The sequence below is a fragment of the Bos indicus x Bos taurus genome, chromosome 16 (assembly GCF_003369695.1).
Source record: "Bos indicus x Bos taurus breed Angus x Brahman F1 hybrid chromosome 16, Bos_hybrid_MaternalHap_v2.0, whole genome shotgun sequence".
In the NCBI taxonomy this organism is placed as follows: domain Eukaryota; kingdom Metazoa; phylum Chordata; class Mammalia; order Artiodactyla; family Bovidae; genus Bos; species Bos indicus x Bos taurus.
In genome coordinates, this window is record NC_040091.1 from 4357115 (window position 1) to 4372004 (window position 14890).

Below are 14890 nucleotides of genomic sequence, written 5' to 3' on the forward strand. Positions count from 1 at the left end.
CTGCCGTGTCGTGAAGATGCTCAGGAAGCTGTGTGCAGCGGCTCATGTGGCAGGAAGCCAAGGCCACCTGCCAGCGGTCAGTGATGCGCTGAGGCTACTTGCCAACAGCCCTGTGAGTGTGCTGTTGGGCATGTGATTGTCCAGATCCAGTCAAGACTTCCAGTGACTGCTTCCCCAGCTGTCGTTTTGACTACAGCCTCCTTCGAGACCCTTGCTGTCCCAAGATTCCTGACCTATAGAAACTGTGAAATAACAGACGTTTGTTGTTCTGAGCTGCTATACTTGTGGGGGCAGGGGGTGCAATGATAGGTAATTGGTACCAAGGGAAAGGCGTTTCGTGCTGCTGTTCTCATTGGTCCGTTCTCCACATCACTCATGTGGCCCAGCCCGAACAACACTTTGAGCATCAGTTTCTTCTTACAGAAAACAGCAACAAAATATCATCAAGTGTAACTGGTGCACATCGTGCATGCCGAGAACGGATTGGCTCAAAAGAAGTGCTCAAGAAGTCAGTTTTTGACAGCATGTTATCAGCAGTGTGGGTTCTCTAGGTGAGTTTCTTTCTAGGTGAGATTTCAGATGCCCACTTCCCTCACGTGAGGTGTCAACCTCAAACCAAAGTTAGAGTGCATTACCTGTCAGTGAGCCCCACCACCTGAACTATCCCAGCAGAGGGGCTCGTGGCTTCTTCTCCCTCTCAATATAGAGAGCCTTCCTCCCTCTTTCATTGTCTTCTGCTAGCCTCCATTCTTTTTTGTTTTTTAACTTTTTATTTTATAGCGGAGTATAGCTGATTAGGGATTCCCAGATGGCGCTAGTCATAAAGAACCTGCCTGCCAATGCTGGAGACCTAAGAGAGGCAGGTTTGATCCCGGGGTGGGGAAGATCCCCTGGAGGAGGGCAGGACAACCCACTCCAGTATTCTTGCCTAGAGAAGCCCATGGACAGAGGAGCCTGGCAGGCTACAGTCCACGGGGTCGCACAGAGTCGAACGAGACTGAAGTGATTTAGAATCGTCGCATAGCTGAGTAACAATATTGTGATAATTCCAGGTGACTGAAGTGACTCAGCCATACATGCACTCGTATCCATTCTCCCCCAAACTCCCCTCCTGTCCAGGCTGGCACTGAACAGTGAGCGGAGTTCCCTGTGCTGCACAGGAGGTCCTTGCTGCTTGGCAGTGTGTACACATCCAGGCCAAACTCCCTAACTATCCCTTCCCCCCATTCTTCCCCACTGGTAAGCGTAGGTTCATTCTCTCAGTCTGTGGGACTGTTTCTGTTTTGTAAATATGCTCATTTGTGTCATTTCTTTTTAGATTCTGCATATAAGAATTGTCATGAGCTATTTCCCTTTCTCTGTCTGACTTACTTCACTCAGTATGACAATTTCTAGGTCCATCCACGTTGCTGCAAATGACACTATTTTATTCTCTTTAATGCTAGCCTCCGTTCTCAACCCTAACCTTTCATCTCAGAATTTCAGCTTTGATGCTTCCCACTTCCTTCCTATGGTTACTTTAACCGGAGTGAGTCAGGTTTTACTGAAAAACTGACCACAGCTGCTCGGCTCCCACCCTCCTCCAACCAGGGCTGCCTGAGCAGAGGGTGAGGGGGGTTGGGGTTCCTCAGCCCTTCTTTCCCCTCTCTGCCTCGAGTCATGGGGCTTTGAGCAGGGCTTCCCCAGCCACCATGCCCCTCCCAGCAGACCGCAGTCTGAAGCCGATCTCAGGTTTGTCTGGCAGCTCATGGAGAGAGCAGAAACGCGGCAGCTTGAGTCCTTGGGCCGCCTTGCTTGTATTCCACCCTACTGGGTCCAGCCTGTTGCCTCTGAGCTCAGCTCAAGGAGAATTTGGTAGATTTTAGGTGTGAATACCAGTGACAGCCAACTGTGTGCACTAGGACCGTCTCCTAGGGTCCGGAGACGCTAGCCCTTCATCTCAATCCTTGCAGTAACCCGGGCAAATTAGTATTCACCCCTGGCACTTTGGGGCTTGAAGAAGCAGACAAGAATAACAAAAAACAAGACGAACAAAACTCCACCAAAACCCCCAAACCAAAACGCCAGAAAAGTTCCTCGGCCTAGATTTTCAATTTTGGTATGTACAGAACCTCATCCTTAGCCTTGAAAATTAGCACGATCATGAAGGATCATTCTTTAAAGGATTGAGTCTGTGGGAAGACGATGGTGGCCTTCGCTCTTGGCATTTGAAGGGGTGACCGCTTTTCCCCCGATCAGGTTTGGAGGCTTCCCTTTTCTGGGAGGTGGTATCCAGCTTTCTTTCCCTGGAATGCAGAATCCATTCATCCACTTCCCTCTATCTTGGAAACTTTAAGGGAACATTTTTAGCCAGACAGAAGTCAACCAACACCATAACATGGTTTTAATGACTCATTTATTTATTCAAAATTAAAATCTGCTATGAAGACAGACAAACAATGTAACATTCCCAGAGGAATTGAGTTGCTTCTAGTTCAAACTGAGTTCTATTAGAACCAATTTTAGGTTGTTATAAATAACAAGCTGACCACAGCTTTCAAGAATGAAGTGGTTGGGGAATGAGGTCAGGGGAATCCCTCAGAGCCACTGGACTATTAATCGTCAAAGCGGCTCCCTGGTTTCTCTTCCTAAGAGTGTAAGAGTCTCGATAACACTCGGGGAGCCCAGGGACCCGGGTGGGTCCAGGGACAAGAGAAATCAGAGGGCGGTCAGGGAAAACAGCCCAACAGCTGGCAAGCATGGTTAGGCTTGGAATGGAAACTGCAATTGGCTCCACAAGGAACATTTCTTTATATAACTTACAATTTCTTTTTAAACACTAAAATACCATAGGGTATCACCCTATGGAAACAGCTTAAACACAGGTGAAATTAATAAATATTGAAGAAAAAAGTATAATATTCGGCTTCTTCCTAAATAGCTCACAGAGAAGCTCAGTAAATAAATATATGTGGGAGCTGAGGTATCAGAAGTAATAAATACTCTAGGGGAGAGGCACAGTACAGGTCTCCAGGGAGCTGGCTCTGCTCTCCCAGAACCCTGGATTGGATTTCAGAGGTCTTCCGTTTATGTCATGGAGTCTAGTAGAGTCACCATCCTGGAGGTCTTCTTCCCTAGAATGCTTCACTTTTGCATCTTCGTTGTCATGTAGGTTTCTATGTAGTTGATGAAGATGTCAAACTCACTCATGGCTTTGTAGACACCCCTCTCTTGGAGCTGTGTGGGGAGACAAGACGTGTTCAGTGAAAACTCCCTCTGAGCAAGTGAGTGGGTCCCTGCTGGGAAGGTCATGACCCTGGGCCCAGAGGCTGCACTAGCTTGCTTGCATTGGGAGATGAAGGACAGACTCTGGGCATCTGGAGAGATGCCGGACTGTCAGCAAAGGCTATGCGTTGCCCTGGACCTTGCCCGGAGGGCAGCAAGAGGAACATTCACTTTGCAAAGTGTGGTTTTTCGAACGGTGCTTTTCCAGCAATTTTAAACGTCATGTGCTCACGTGACGCTTATTCAATATCTGATGAAAACACATTAGCGGAACCACTTTGAAAGAAAGACAATGAGAGAGAGAGAGAGAGAGAGAGAGAGAGAGAGAGAGGTAGCCTTGTTCCTGTTTATGTTCCCCCACCCGTGGAGTGAGCAGACCCAGCCCCGCTGCTCTGACCTACTGCAGGGAGGTTCATGGCCCCTGATACTGGAACCTGCCCAGGGTCTGTCCCCCACCCACGAGGAGGACATAGGTTCTGCGGCTTCTGGAAAATGGGGTAGAAGAGCTCATGGACAGCTGGAAGTGAGAAAGGCCACTTTGTTTGAGAGCTGAGATTCTCAGGTGCCTTGTGTGGTGAGGCTGGTGGGTGGAAAGAGAGGGGTCAAGTCAGGTAAGGAGAGCTCTGCTTCCTGCTCTGGGCTCGGGGTGCTCAGGCTGCGCCCCTGGGTGTGTTTGTAAGTGCACGTTCACGTGTCAGCTTCCTGCACGTGCGGCTTCAGACTGGATCCCAACAAGCTACTTTCTGTTTCCTCTGTCACTCTCCCCAGCACCCCGCTCGCTGTGTTCACAGCTGGCGGGCCGGCCCAACCGGCAGGCCTGCGAAGGCAGGGAGCAGTCATTTAGAAACCCCCAAAGACACTTCACAGAAAACAAATATAACTGAGGTGGCGGCCCCTCACTGGATGAAGAGGTCACCCCACTTGCCGGGTTCCCACACTCCCTCCGAGCAAAGTTCAGGGCCTGCTGAGCACCTGCCCACCTCCGCCCCTTCAAGAGTGGATGGAGGTCACGGTCCTCAGGCCCTCCCTGCCAGCAGCCCAGCCTCACCTCACTGAAGACTCTCTTCACCTTCTCCACCGCCTTGCTCTTGTTTTCGCAGGGCAGAAAGCGATGCTGTGGAAAAGGAGAGAGTATGAGCAACATTGGTGGCTGGTCCCAGATGCACCGTGCTTGGGAGACAGCCTGGGAGCAGGAGGAGGCCAGCTCATCTTGAAGGCCCACCCTGCATCTCGGGGAGGACTGAGCCTGGGCACCCTTCCCCACCAGGCAGAGAGGAAGCACAGCAAGGCAGGGGCCAGGCGGCATGTGTGTCTCTAGGAGCTCCTCCCCACCGTTAACAAGGCTGCATCAACACCTCTGTCTTGGAGTTTCCTTCCGGGCGCATCCCAGTGCCAACCAGACTGCTGAGCCAGCCCTTCTTCCATCCTGTCCTGCTTCTGGCCTGTCCCCCTCCTTGGTCCCAGCCACAAGGACCATTTCTAAGTGCCCCGCAGAGCAGAGACACAGGGTCAGCCCTGCCAGCCAACCCCCTTGCCTAGCACTGTCCTGCAAATACAGCCCAACTGATTTCTCAACATCGGCGAGGGAGCAGAGGAAACTGGTGGGGAGGGTATCATTGCAGTTGGAGGGATCAGTAATCCTGGGGGATTATTCGCAGACACTAGCCTGGGACCAAGGATCCCCCTGGCTCTTCTAAAATGCCAGGACAGTCCTGGCAGTCAGCTGGGCCCCACCTGAAGCTCTGCTTTCAAAAGGTCGAGAAGAAGAGGAAGGGGCCTTCCCTCTCCCAGGCCCTCTGCCTCTGCCTGCTCCCGTGGGGCCCAGGGCCTCTGTCCCCAGGGACAAGGGAGCCCTGGCTGAAGCTCTGGGCCCCTTTCACGTCGAGGCCGGGGACTGCTAATAACCCACAAATGACTCACAAATAACAGGAAAGCTATTGCAAATCTTCACATGTAAGCACTCAGCAACCACCCCCACCCGCGGCTCAGAAACAGCCGAGCCAGGCCTGGGGTTCCGGAGGGGCAGGGGCCCCGAGGGCTGGTGTCCCGGGGTCTCTGGGCGAGAGCAGAGCTTGAAGAGGAGGTCTCAGCACGAGCCCAGAGGAGTCAGAGCTGGCCTGCTACTCACACAGCGCCGCAGCCGCAGCCGGAGGGTCTTCAGCTTCTCCCCCAGCGAGTTCACGTGCTCCTTGATGTCAGGCCCGTGGTTCTCAGCCTTTGGCATCACCTCTTCCAGGTAAAACTGGATCATTTCCGACAAGGCTTGGCAACCCAGGTAACCCTGAGGGTGGAAACCAAGGCGGGTGGTGACCCGGGAGGAAGGGCTACACTGCCTGAGAGGACGGCTCTGTTCCCCAAGGACCTTGTTCAGTGGCCACCTCCCCCTGGAACGGAGCCCTTGGCAACACCCAACCCCCTGCCTCCCTCTGGCTATGTGCTGAGTTAAGATCTTCCCACTTCTCCTTTTTTTGAAGTGAAGGAAGCAGACCCAGCTCCCTGCAGGCGAAGAAGCAGAGTCTCCCTTGGGCACACCGCAAGCTCCTTGCCCCCGCCAAACGCACTCACCCCAGCCCTCACCTTAAAGTCATCCAGCAGAGACTGGGTCAACAGTAAGCTGTGCAGTTGGTCCTTCATTTGCTGCAAGAAGAACAGAAGGAGAATGAACCCAAGGTTTGGAGCAATACTGAGAAGGACTGTCTTTCTGATATCCTTTTATTGAGAGACTTTTTGATTTTTAATCAACACAGCCCTGTCTCCAAAAGGGAAAGGAGAGGTTTTGAAACAGGACATTCAGCAGCGCTGAAGCCCTTAGTTAAACCAGGTCCTTCCTCCGGGGATCAAGTTCTTTTAAAAACCTGGCTGATTTTGAAGGCAAGGCAGAAGCCTGCCTGGGTCCCAGTCTTCTTTCTGTAGAGCTGCGTCACGTGTGCAGGGACCCCCATTCCCAACCCCTGAGCACCCTCTGCTTTGCTGTCTCCAGCTGCAGCGCTGACCGTTCTCTGGGAGTGGCAAGCATCTTCTCCTGCAGGTCTCCCCCTGTATGCGCTACCTCCAACCCATCTGTCATTCAGGTTCTGGAAGCCCTCCAAGCTGAGGCAACTTTTGTATCCCTGCCACGGGGTTTTGGGAACATCTTCACCTCCAATCAGATCTCTCCCAGCCAATGAGGTATTGAGCTCCAGAGGAATCCTTTACAGATTTTCTAGCATAGGCTAGATGTGCCTTTACATTTTTAAAGACAACTTTTCTTGCACAATCTGCTACATCACCAGAGCTCAGATTAACTCACTGAACCCACAGTTTGACCAGGGACTCTTAAGAATTTCAGCTTCGAGGGGAATGGGTGCTGAGGGTGGAGGTGAGTGAAAAGGAGGCTCTTGTGAGTGCCTGCAGAATGGCTCTTCCTGCGGTCCTAAGGGAGAAATGAAGGATAGGAGGGCTTTATACTCACAAAGAAAGTCTTCACCCTGTTGAAGGCAGCTCGGAGCTCCCGCAGCATGTGGGGCAGGCTGGTTGGCAAGTGGATACAGCTGCTGTCAGACAGGGTGCTCGCATCTCGGCTGGCTGCCACCCCAGCCAGGAAGACCAGGCAACAGAGCAGGGCTGAGCTGCTGGGCATGGCGGAGCTCTGTCTTCTTCGTTGAGTCGGACTTGTGGTTTGGTTTTGCAAGAGCAAGCCCCTGTTGTGTAGACCTTCACCTACTGTGCCCCCTTTTATATTGTGTGAGGCCTCCCATTCACAAAAAGCCACAGTGTCACTCACAGATTTCCTGGCAAAGGTTTCTTTGCCCCTCCCTTCCCTAGACCTCTCCAGCTTTGCATTTGGTGAACCTCTTACTCAAAAGTTTTTAAATATTGCATCGTAAGCAAAAGAGATGGGTGAAAAATGAACTTCTGCATATGGCTATTTTTAGGAGAAACTACCTCTCTCTCTCTTTAAAAATAATGTTCAACTTCTCTTAATTAAAAAAAAAAGTTGATTTCCTGGGGTGAACAGCTGCTCTGTACGCAGGGACCCACAGTTGTGGGTTCCATTCACGTGTCTCTAGATCACAGTGACGAGGGCAAATTGGCCATTCCAGAATACAATGTGATTAAGAAATAATATCAACTCCTCAACCTGCGTTGATATTCAGGGCTTCTTCTTGCTGGGTTGGGAAGTTACCTCAACTCTTCAGGCCTCAGTTTCCCCAGAAGAAAACAAAGATGTGAGCTAAATGTCCTCAAAGCTGCCTTCTGGTTTTTTTATGTTCCAGGATTACTCCTCAAAGTGGCCAGCTTCCCAGAGGACAGTCAGGGGCATGGGGTGTGCTCCAGATTCCTTCCCTAGCCCTGGGTTCATTTAGACTCTCAGATCTATGCCTCTAACCCCCTCCGCTGCCCCATCCTCAGGGGGTGTTAGGAGGCATAGTCCATGCTCACTGGAAGCTGTGCCTGCCAGTCACCGGGACCTCCCCGCCACTGCACAGTGAACCAGCCGAGACACAGAGGTGTCAGGTACCCTGTGCATGGGCGCCGAGGGAGGGAGCCAGAATCTGCACTGAGGTCTGCCCGACATTCAGGCCAACTATTCCCTACTCTACACTGGCCCCAGGGTGCAGAATGGAAATTTTGGATTAAAGAGGCATTAGGTTTCTTCTGGGTTGTGAACTGCTTTGGCTGGAGACTCACACTTGGGGAGAAAGAAGCAGAAGTAACAAGGAAAATAAGTTGAGATTCTATGGAGGCTGGATATGAGGCCTCTTTATCCCCTCTTCCCTACCCTTCTCCTTCCAAAGAAACGTTATTTGTCTTTCTTTGGATGTGCACATTCGTGTGTGTGTGGGTGTGTGCGCGTGTGTGTGCAGGGGTGGAGTAAGCCAGATGTAGTGAGGAATGTTGCCTTACCACTAGAAGGAAAGGGTGGAGACTGTGCCTTGACTCCTTCTGCAGGGGCTTCTCCCCGCCTCTCCTGTGAAGAACTCCGATCCAGGGGCCAGGAGGCCTGGGCTCCGTCATGCTTTAAACCCGGGCAAGTCACTTGACCCTCCTCTGCCTGTTTTCTGTCCATCCTGAGGGTGCAGCAGTACCTGCCTCCTGCCTGCTGGAGGGCCTTTGGGCTTCACATGGGCAGGGGATCGGGGAGGTAACTCATGGATCCAGACGTAGGGTGTCTCCAGTGTTTCTGTTATTTCCTTGCCTTCCTGCATCAGCATTGGTGGCCCTGGGTTCTGAGCCTTCCCCATTAAAGAAGCTCACTGCACCAGACAAGGAGGGTGGATATACCGGGGCTGTTGTGAGTGGGCGGGGGCAGGAAGGAGGAAGAGGGTCCAGGCCCACGCTGTACCTCGTGGGGCAGGAGCAGTGGGCTGTAGCCTCACTTCCCACCCCTTGGGGAATGTGAAGGCAGAAATCCAAGACTCATGAAGGGAGAAAGAAGTTTTAGAAATAGGCATGAAACTATATTCCATATCCAATGATAAAACATAATGGAAAAGAGAATGAATAAGAATATATATATATATGTATATATGTATAACTGAAGCATAAATTAACACATTATACATTGACTAATGCTTTAATAAAATTAAAATATTATACAGGTGTAGAACTGACTCAGGAATTGCTGCTCCTGCCATATTTACACTGGGCTTAGCTAAGAGTTCTGACTTTGGCCACTAGGAAACACAGCGAAGGGGTCAGGGACTGGGTTTTGCATCCCTTCTGCCCTGCCCCTCACCTCTTGGCTCCTGGGTTTTCTGGGTTGTGTTTGCTTTAGTCCACAGGGCTAACCTTTCTCTGAGATGGGTGTTCTGGGTGCAGACTCAGCCTGGCAGATCCCTCAGGCCAGAGGCCCTACTTCTGGACCCAGGTGGTGCAGACCGCCTCTTACCCAGTTTGCCACCGTGCCCTGTGCCCCTCTACGCTACTCAATCAACAACAACCGCTGCTATCATCCATGTACCCCACTGCCTCTGCTAGACAGTGTGAGCTCTCTGAGACCTGGCGCTGTTTCATTATCCTATATACCTGGTGCCGAGTACAGGGTCTGGCCTCTGGAATGTGCTAGGCACATAGCTTCCTTTTTCCTGTGTTGGAATGGGCATAGGAGAGTATCCTGTGAGCCCGGAACGGGGCTGGAGGAGCCTGGACCTGGGCAGGTCTAGACACAGGCAAGCACTCAGAGAAACAGGGACAGCAACTCAGGAAGGTATGCTGAGTGTCTTCCACTTTCTTCTTATAATTTCAAATATTAAAGACACACTCACACAGACATGGACACGCACACATGCACGCAATGGCAGGTGAAAGGAGGAGGAAAGAGCCATTTCTATCTTTCTTTCTTCTATAACACATCAGGTAGGCTGAGGCTTAGCTTCTGGCTTCTTTGTTTTGGAACGTGTTGCCAATTACTTCCGGAGAAGGCAATGGTACCCCACTCTAGTACTCTTGCCTGGAAAATCCCATGGATGGAGGAGCCTGGTGGGCTGCAGTCCATGGGGTCGCTGAGGGTCAGACACGACTGAGTGACTTCACTTTCACTTTTCACTTTCATGTATTGGAGAAGGAAATGGCAACCCACTCCAGTGTTCTTGCCTGGAGAATCCCAGGGGTCGCAGAGCCTGGTGGGCTGCCATCTATGGGGTCGCACAGAGTCGGACATGACTGAAGCGACTTAGCAGCAGCAGCCAATCACTTCAAGTCATTTGTTGAATTGTTGATCTTCCTCCACTGATTTGAAACCGTTGTCCTCTCTCCTCTCAAAATTTTCACAATCTGAATGGTCAGAGACCATTTAGGCAATCTCCTTGATGCAATCACTTAATTAACAAATGGAGACAACAAGATCTTCCCTATCCATATATCTCATAGAACCGATGTGTCAAGATGTTATACGAGAAGAGGTATGCACATTTTGGGAAAAGTTAAGATCCCCTGCTTATATGTTGACCAAACAGTAAACAAAGATGACACCTGTGTCTCAAGACCGTGAAGGTATCATTCATCTGAAAAGTCATTACAATCCACTGCGAAAAGTCCCAAACTCACAGGGTCACATAGATGAGACATAAATAAATGTCAGCCGTCTGTATGTTCGATTTGGGCTGGCCTTTCCAGCCCAGAGAAGAGCCCGAGCAGGGGAGGAAACGAGTGAGCAGATCCCTGCGGATGGACGGTGCATCAGTCTGGACACATTCGGCCTGTGGCTCTCAAGACAGCACAGGTGCCGCTTGTTAGCCTGTGGGCTCCTTGAGAGCAAATGACCTGAGCCCGGTCACCTCTCCAGTCTAGACTCACGGCAGATGTCTGATGTGTGCTCATGAGATAGAATTTAAGCGAATCTTTTCCCGTGCAGACTAACTGGGAAACCAGAGGAACGTGTGGGAGGGGAAATGCCTCTTTCTTCTCCCTCTGCTCCAAAATATTCCCTAATGTCAGTATTCAGCTACAAAGGAAAGACAGCCTGACTCACCAGGGCTTTAAAAGGAAAGGGATATTATTTTTTGGTCTCCAGTGACAAGAAGTTCAGAGGCAGGTTGTCCAGAGCTAGCGCAGCACCCAAATGTCAACAGAACCGGCCTTTTTTGCCGTCTTGCTTTCCTACGTGTTATTTTAAGATGCCAGGGATGAGGGACATATGTAGAGACCAAAGGCCCTAATGATTTTTCTGGAATGTTCCACTGATGCATTTCATGACTTTAGCTACAGAGGACTCTAGGCAGACAAAGTGTGGATAGATTTTGGAGAGTGCAGTCTAGACTGTACAAGGGCTTACAAGGAATCACCTCGTGGCCACCCTCATGCTCAGCAAAAGGACAACCTTCTTGGTAGAACTGCCCTGTGCCTTGCAACAATTCTGTCCCAAGGGTGGAAAAAAGATGGGGAGGTACATGGGCCTGCCCTGTGGAATCTTGGCTTGCTGGACTCAGGGTTCAGCCAGTGTGCCTGTCAACAGGGTCACCACGACAGTAGCAGGCAGGTCAGTGATGAAAGCAGGCAAGTGCGAGGGTGCCCACCTGGAACCAGGGGGCTGACGACCTCCACAAAGAACCCCTCAGGGCTTGGCTCCTGCTTGCTCATTGCAGCTATTACTTCAAGGCTGATAACGGAGTTTCATTTCTTCTTCTTCAGGACATCTAGAACGTACCACAGTTTCCCCAGCGTGAAATTTCTAGTATTCCCTTGAATAACCCCCCTCGGCTCCCTGAACCGTTGGTTCCTCAGGGGCTGTGCGGCAACAGGCCTGGTCCAGAGCGCAGACTATGGCATCACACCCTCTACGTGCAGCCACGGGGGTGGGGGTGGGAGGGCTCAAGGGGACAGGGTTCTGCCTGTGACTTTGACCTTGTGGTTGAGGTGCTTCAGAATAAAGACCTTGTGGGTCAGAGCTTTAAAAGGAGCCCCAGTTGGGGCTGGCCCCTTGGCTGAATCTAGTGAGGGTTATGCAAACTGGAGTGGGCGCCCTTCCGAGGACCTAGGCCGGCAGACGCTGCAAACCACAGCGGAAGGGCTGATCTTTGGACAGCCAACGTGGAATTCCCCTTTGTGCAACGATGGCGCCAAATCAAGCAACTTGGATTTTCCTTAGGGGACGGACACCCTGTTCTGTAATTTCTCACGTGAGAAATTTGGCTGCAGGGGCCAGGACACAAGGTGTTGGAGACCCTGCCACCCAGAGAATACAGCTGTCTCTGCTCAGTCTGCATGACCACCTGGAGTAACGAGTGGGTTCCTGAGCCGGGGGCACAGACGGATCCCTTCAGCTCCCAGGCTGTCCCTCTGGTAGGATTCAGTTTAGTCAAATTCCCCTGAATGGCTGACACCCCAAACTTTGCTTGTGTCTGAGCAAGTCACGTGACTTGTGTGGTCACCAAGGGGCCCGTGCTTTGCTCTGTTGTCACTGTCTTGAAATTCTTAACAACTGTAGAACATTTTCGTTTTACGCTGGGACCCAGGATGATGGGGCCCATTTTTATCAGAGACTAAATACATAGCTTCATCTCAGCTTCATCCAGTGACATGGTGCCCTCACTCAGGAAGGGGACCACCATCTAACATAACATACATGCTGGACGCCTAGAAATAACTTGTTGGTTCCTCTCTCTCTCTTAATAACCTATGTCCAATCTATTACAAGGTCTTGCAGAATTTTCTTCACAAACATCCTTTTTTTTTTTCCTTCTTAAGCTTAAGCTGTCCTGGTTCTTCCTTGCAGTATGCAGGCTTAGTTGCCCTGTGGTGTGTGAGATCTCAGTTTCCCAACCAGGGATCAAACCCACACCCCCTGCATTGGATTCTTAACCCCTGGACCACCAGGAAAGTCCCCACAAACATCTTTCTAATAGTCTAACTTCTCTCTATTTGCATCAGCAGCAGCAGCGACTGTCTGGTTCAAGCTAACATCTTATCTCTCCTGGGCTCCAAACAAGTGCCTGGTTGATATTCTAATATCTGTTTTCCAAACTGTTTTCTTCTTTGTAGCCCAAGGGATTATTTTCAAAACACCACTCTGATCATGACTCTCCCCTTGCTTAAACCCTTCAATGACGTGCCACTTTCCCTTCCTGGGTAAAATAAGGACCTGTGTTCTTAATGCTGTTTACAGCCCCCTGCATCCTCTGACCCTGAGTGTTCCTTCTGCCTCACCTTCCAACACTGTCCACTTCTCTGTGCATCCCAGCCTTACCGGCTTTCCTCTTTTATTTTTTTTCAAATGATCTGTGCTCTCTATTCTACTACAGGGCCTTTGCGCATGTAGTCTCCCTTTTCTGCATGGAAAGAGATTAAAGAGAGGGGATTCCCTTCTCTTTATCCTTCAGTTCTCAGCTTAGAGCTTACTTTGTCACATGAGTTTTTCCTTATTCCCCTGAAAAGGTTGAGCCACCTGGGTGTGTCTCAGGACACCTTGCTCCTTTTCTCTGTAGTACTGATGCCAGCTTGTAATTACTCGCATGGCTACGTGGTCACCTGCTTGATCTCTATCTCTTCCATTGGACAGCCCTCCGCAGGGGCAGGGTGCATGTCTATTTTTGATTATTGCTGTTTGCCTCGTACTCAAAACAATTCCAGGCACATCCAAGGCTCTCACTAAATATTGTTGATGATGGAGCATGACGGAGCGTGTGCCTCCTGAACTCTTTGTGGCTGTAAGTGGCTACATTTGACGACTATCTCACATAAAGTAGAGGGTGAAAGTAGCCTAACAGGCTATGGTCCATGGGGTCACAAAAGAGCCGGACAGGGCTTAGTGACCAAACAACAACAGCAACAAAATCCACGTTCTTCATTTTACAGGTGGGCAAACTGAGGCCTAGAAAAGAAAGTGACTTTCCCAGGCACTGCATGCGTGCATGCTAAGTCGCTTCAGTCGTGTCCAACTCTTTGCGACCCCATGGACTGTAGCCCACCAGGCTCCCCTGTCCACGGGATTCTCCAGGCAAGAATACTGGAGTGGGTTGCCATGCCCTCCTCCAGGGGATCTTCCCAACGCACGGATGGAACTTGGAGCTCTTATGTCTTCTGCACTGGCAGCCGGGTTCTTTACTACCAGTGCCACCCGGGAAGCAGGCACTAGAGGTAGTTAATAACAAAGGCGAAATCAGAACTCGATTCCTTTTGCATTCTTCTTCTCAAATCAGTACTTAATTCCTTGACTGACATGAGTGTTATATCACTGAGTTTTCATGGTCAGCACCAGTGGCCGGGGGGAGTTGTCTAAGATGTGAGCAGCAGTGATGAGCAGAAGCGAGAAGTCTGTGAAAATAAGCATTTCCTCCATAAAACAGTGATAACTCTATTATGCACGTGCAGGGCGCATAGCCCTTATGCTTAGGAGCTGGAGATGGGGGTGAGAGTTGCTTATTTTTCTTTTAGGGAAATATTTCAGGCCCTCGAGTATTTGCAAACAGAAAGGAGTTTCTTCTGTATATTGTCTTTAAGATGTGACTGCAGTGACATAAAAGAATAGTTTGGCTCACCCTCCTGCCCTGGCACCCTTGAAGCATAGTCTCCTTCATGGACCCTATTTAAGAGAGCTGAGGGCCTGCCTTCAGCTTGCCTGCTCCGACCTTCATCTGTAAGATGGACCCCAACTCTAAATCCTCAACCCCACTGCATGTGTGCTTAGGTGCACGGCCGCACTAACACGGGACAAGCTGGCCGCTCCCTCCGTCCTGGACCTGCATCACTTCTACTGTGAGTGTGTCATTTACACACCAGCCCGAGGTGGTCCATTCTCCAGAGCAGGGAGTGGGAGTGGGTCACCGTGTTCAGTGTGGTCCTGGATTCCCTTAGTCAACTCTTCTCAAACTATTTGGATTCAGGACTGCTTTACCTTCTTAAAAAGTATTGAAGACCTCAAAGAGCTTTTACTTTGTTAGATTATGTCTATTGATATTGATCATGGTAGAAAAAAAAACTAAGAAATTTTTTTAAAAGTCCATGTATGGCGTTCTAAAGAAAAACAATAAAAACCCACTACATGTTAAAATAAATAGCATATTTTTAATGAAAAATAACTGTTTTCTAAGTCAGAACACATTCAGTGAGAGGAGTGTACTGTTCTGACACTGTCGCAAAGCTCTTTGCATACCTGGTTTAATAGAAAAACTTACACTCTGACATCTGCTCCTACAGCCAACCCAGT

At 50.2% G+C, this 14890-nt stretch overlaps 1 protein-coding gene across 1 annotated transcript; it reads right to left on the reverse strand.

Annotated features, from left to right (window-relative positions):
- Positions 1-2378: 2378 nt before the first annotated feature.
- Positions 2379-8775, reverse strand: IL10 (interleukin 10). The gene is made up of 5 exons (XM_027564331.1): positions 6716-8775; positions 5842-5901; positions 5393-5545; positions 4313-4378; positions 2379-3216 (listed from the first exon to the last, which is right to left on the reverse strand). The coding sequence occupies exons 1-5, from the start codon at positions 6881-6883 to the stop codon at positions 3124-3126; spliced, it is 540 nt and encodes a 179-aa protein (XP_027420132.1). The 5' UTR covers positions 6884-8775; the 3' UTR covers positions 2379-3123.
- Positions 8776-14890: the final 6115 nt, after the last annotated feature.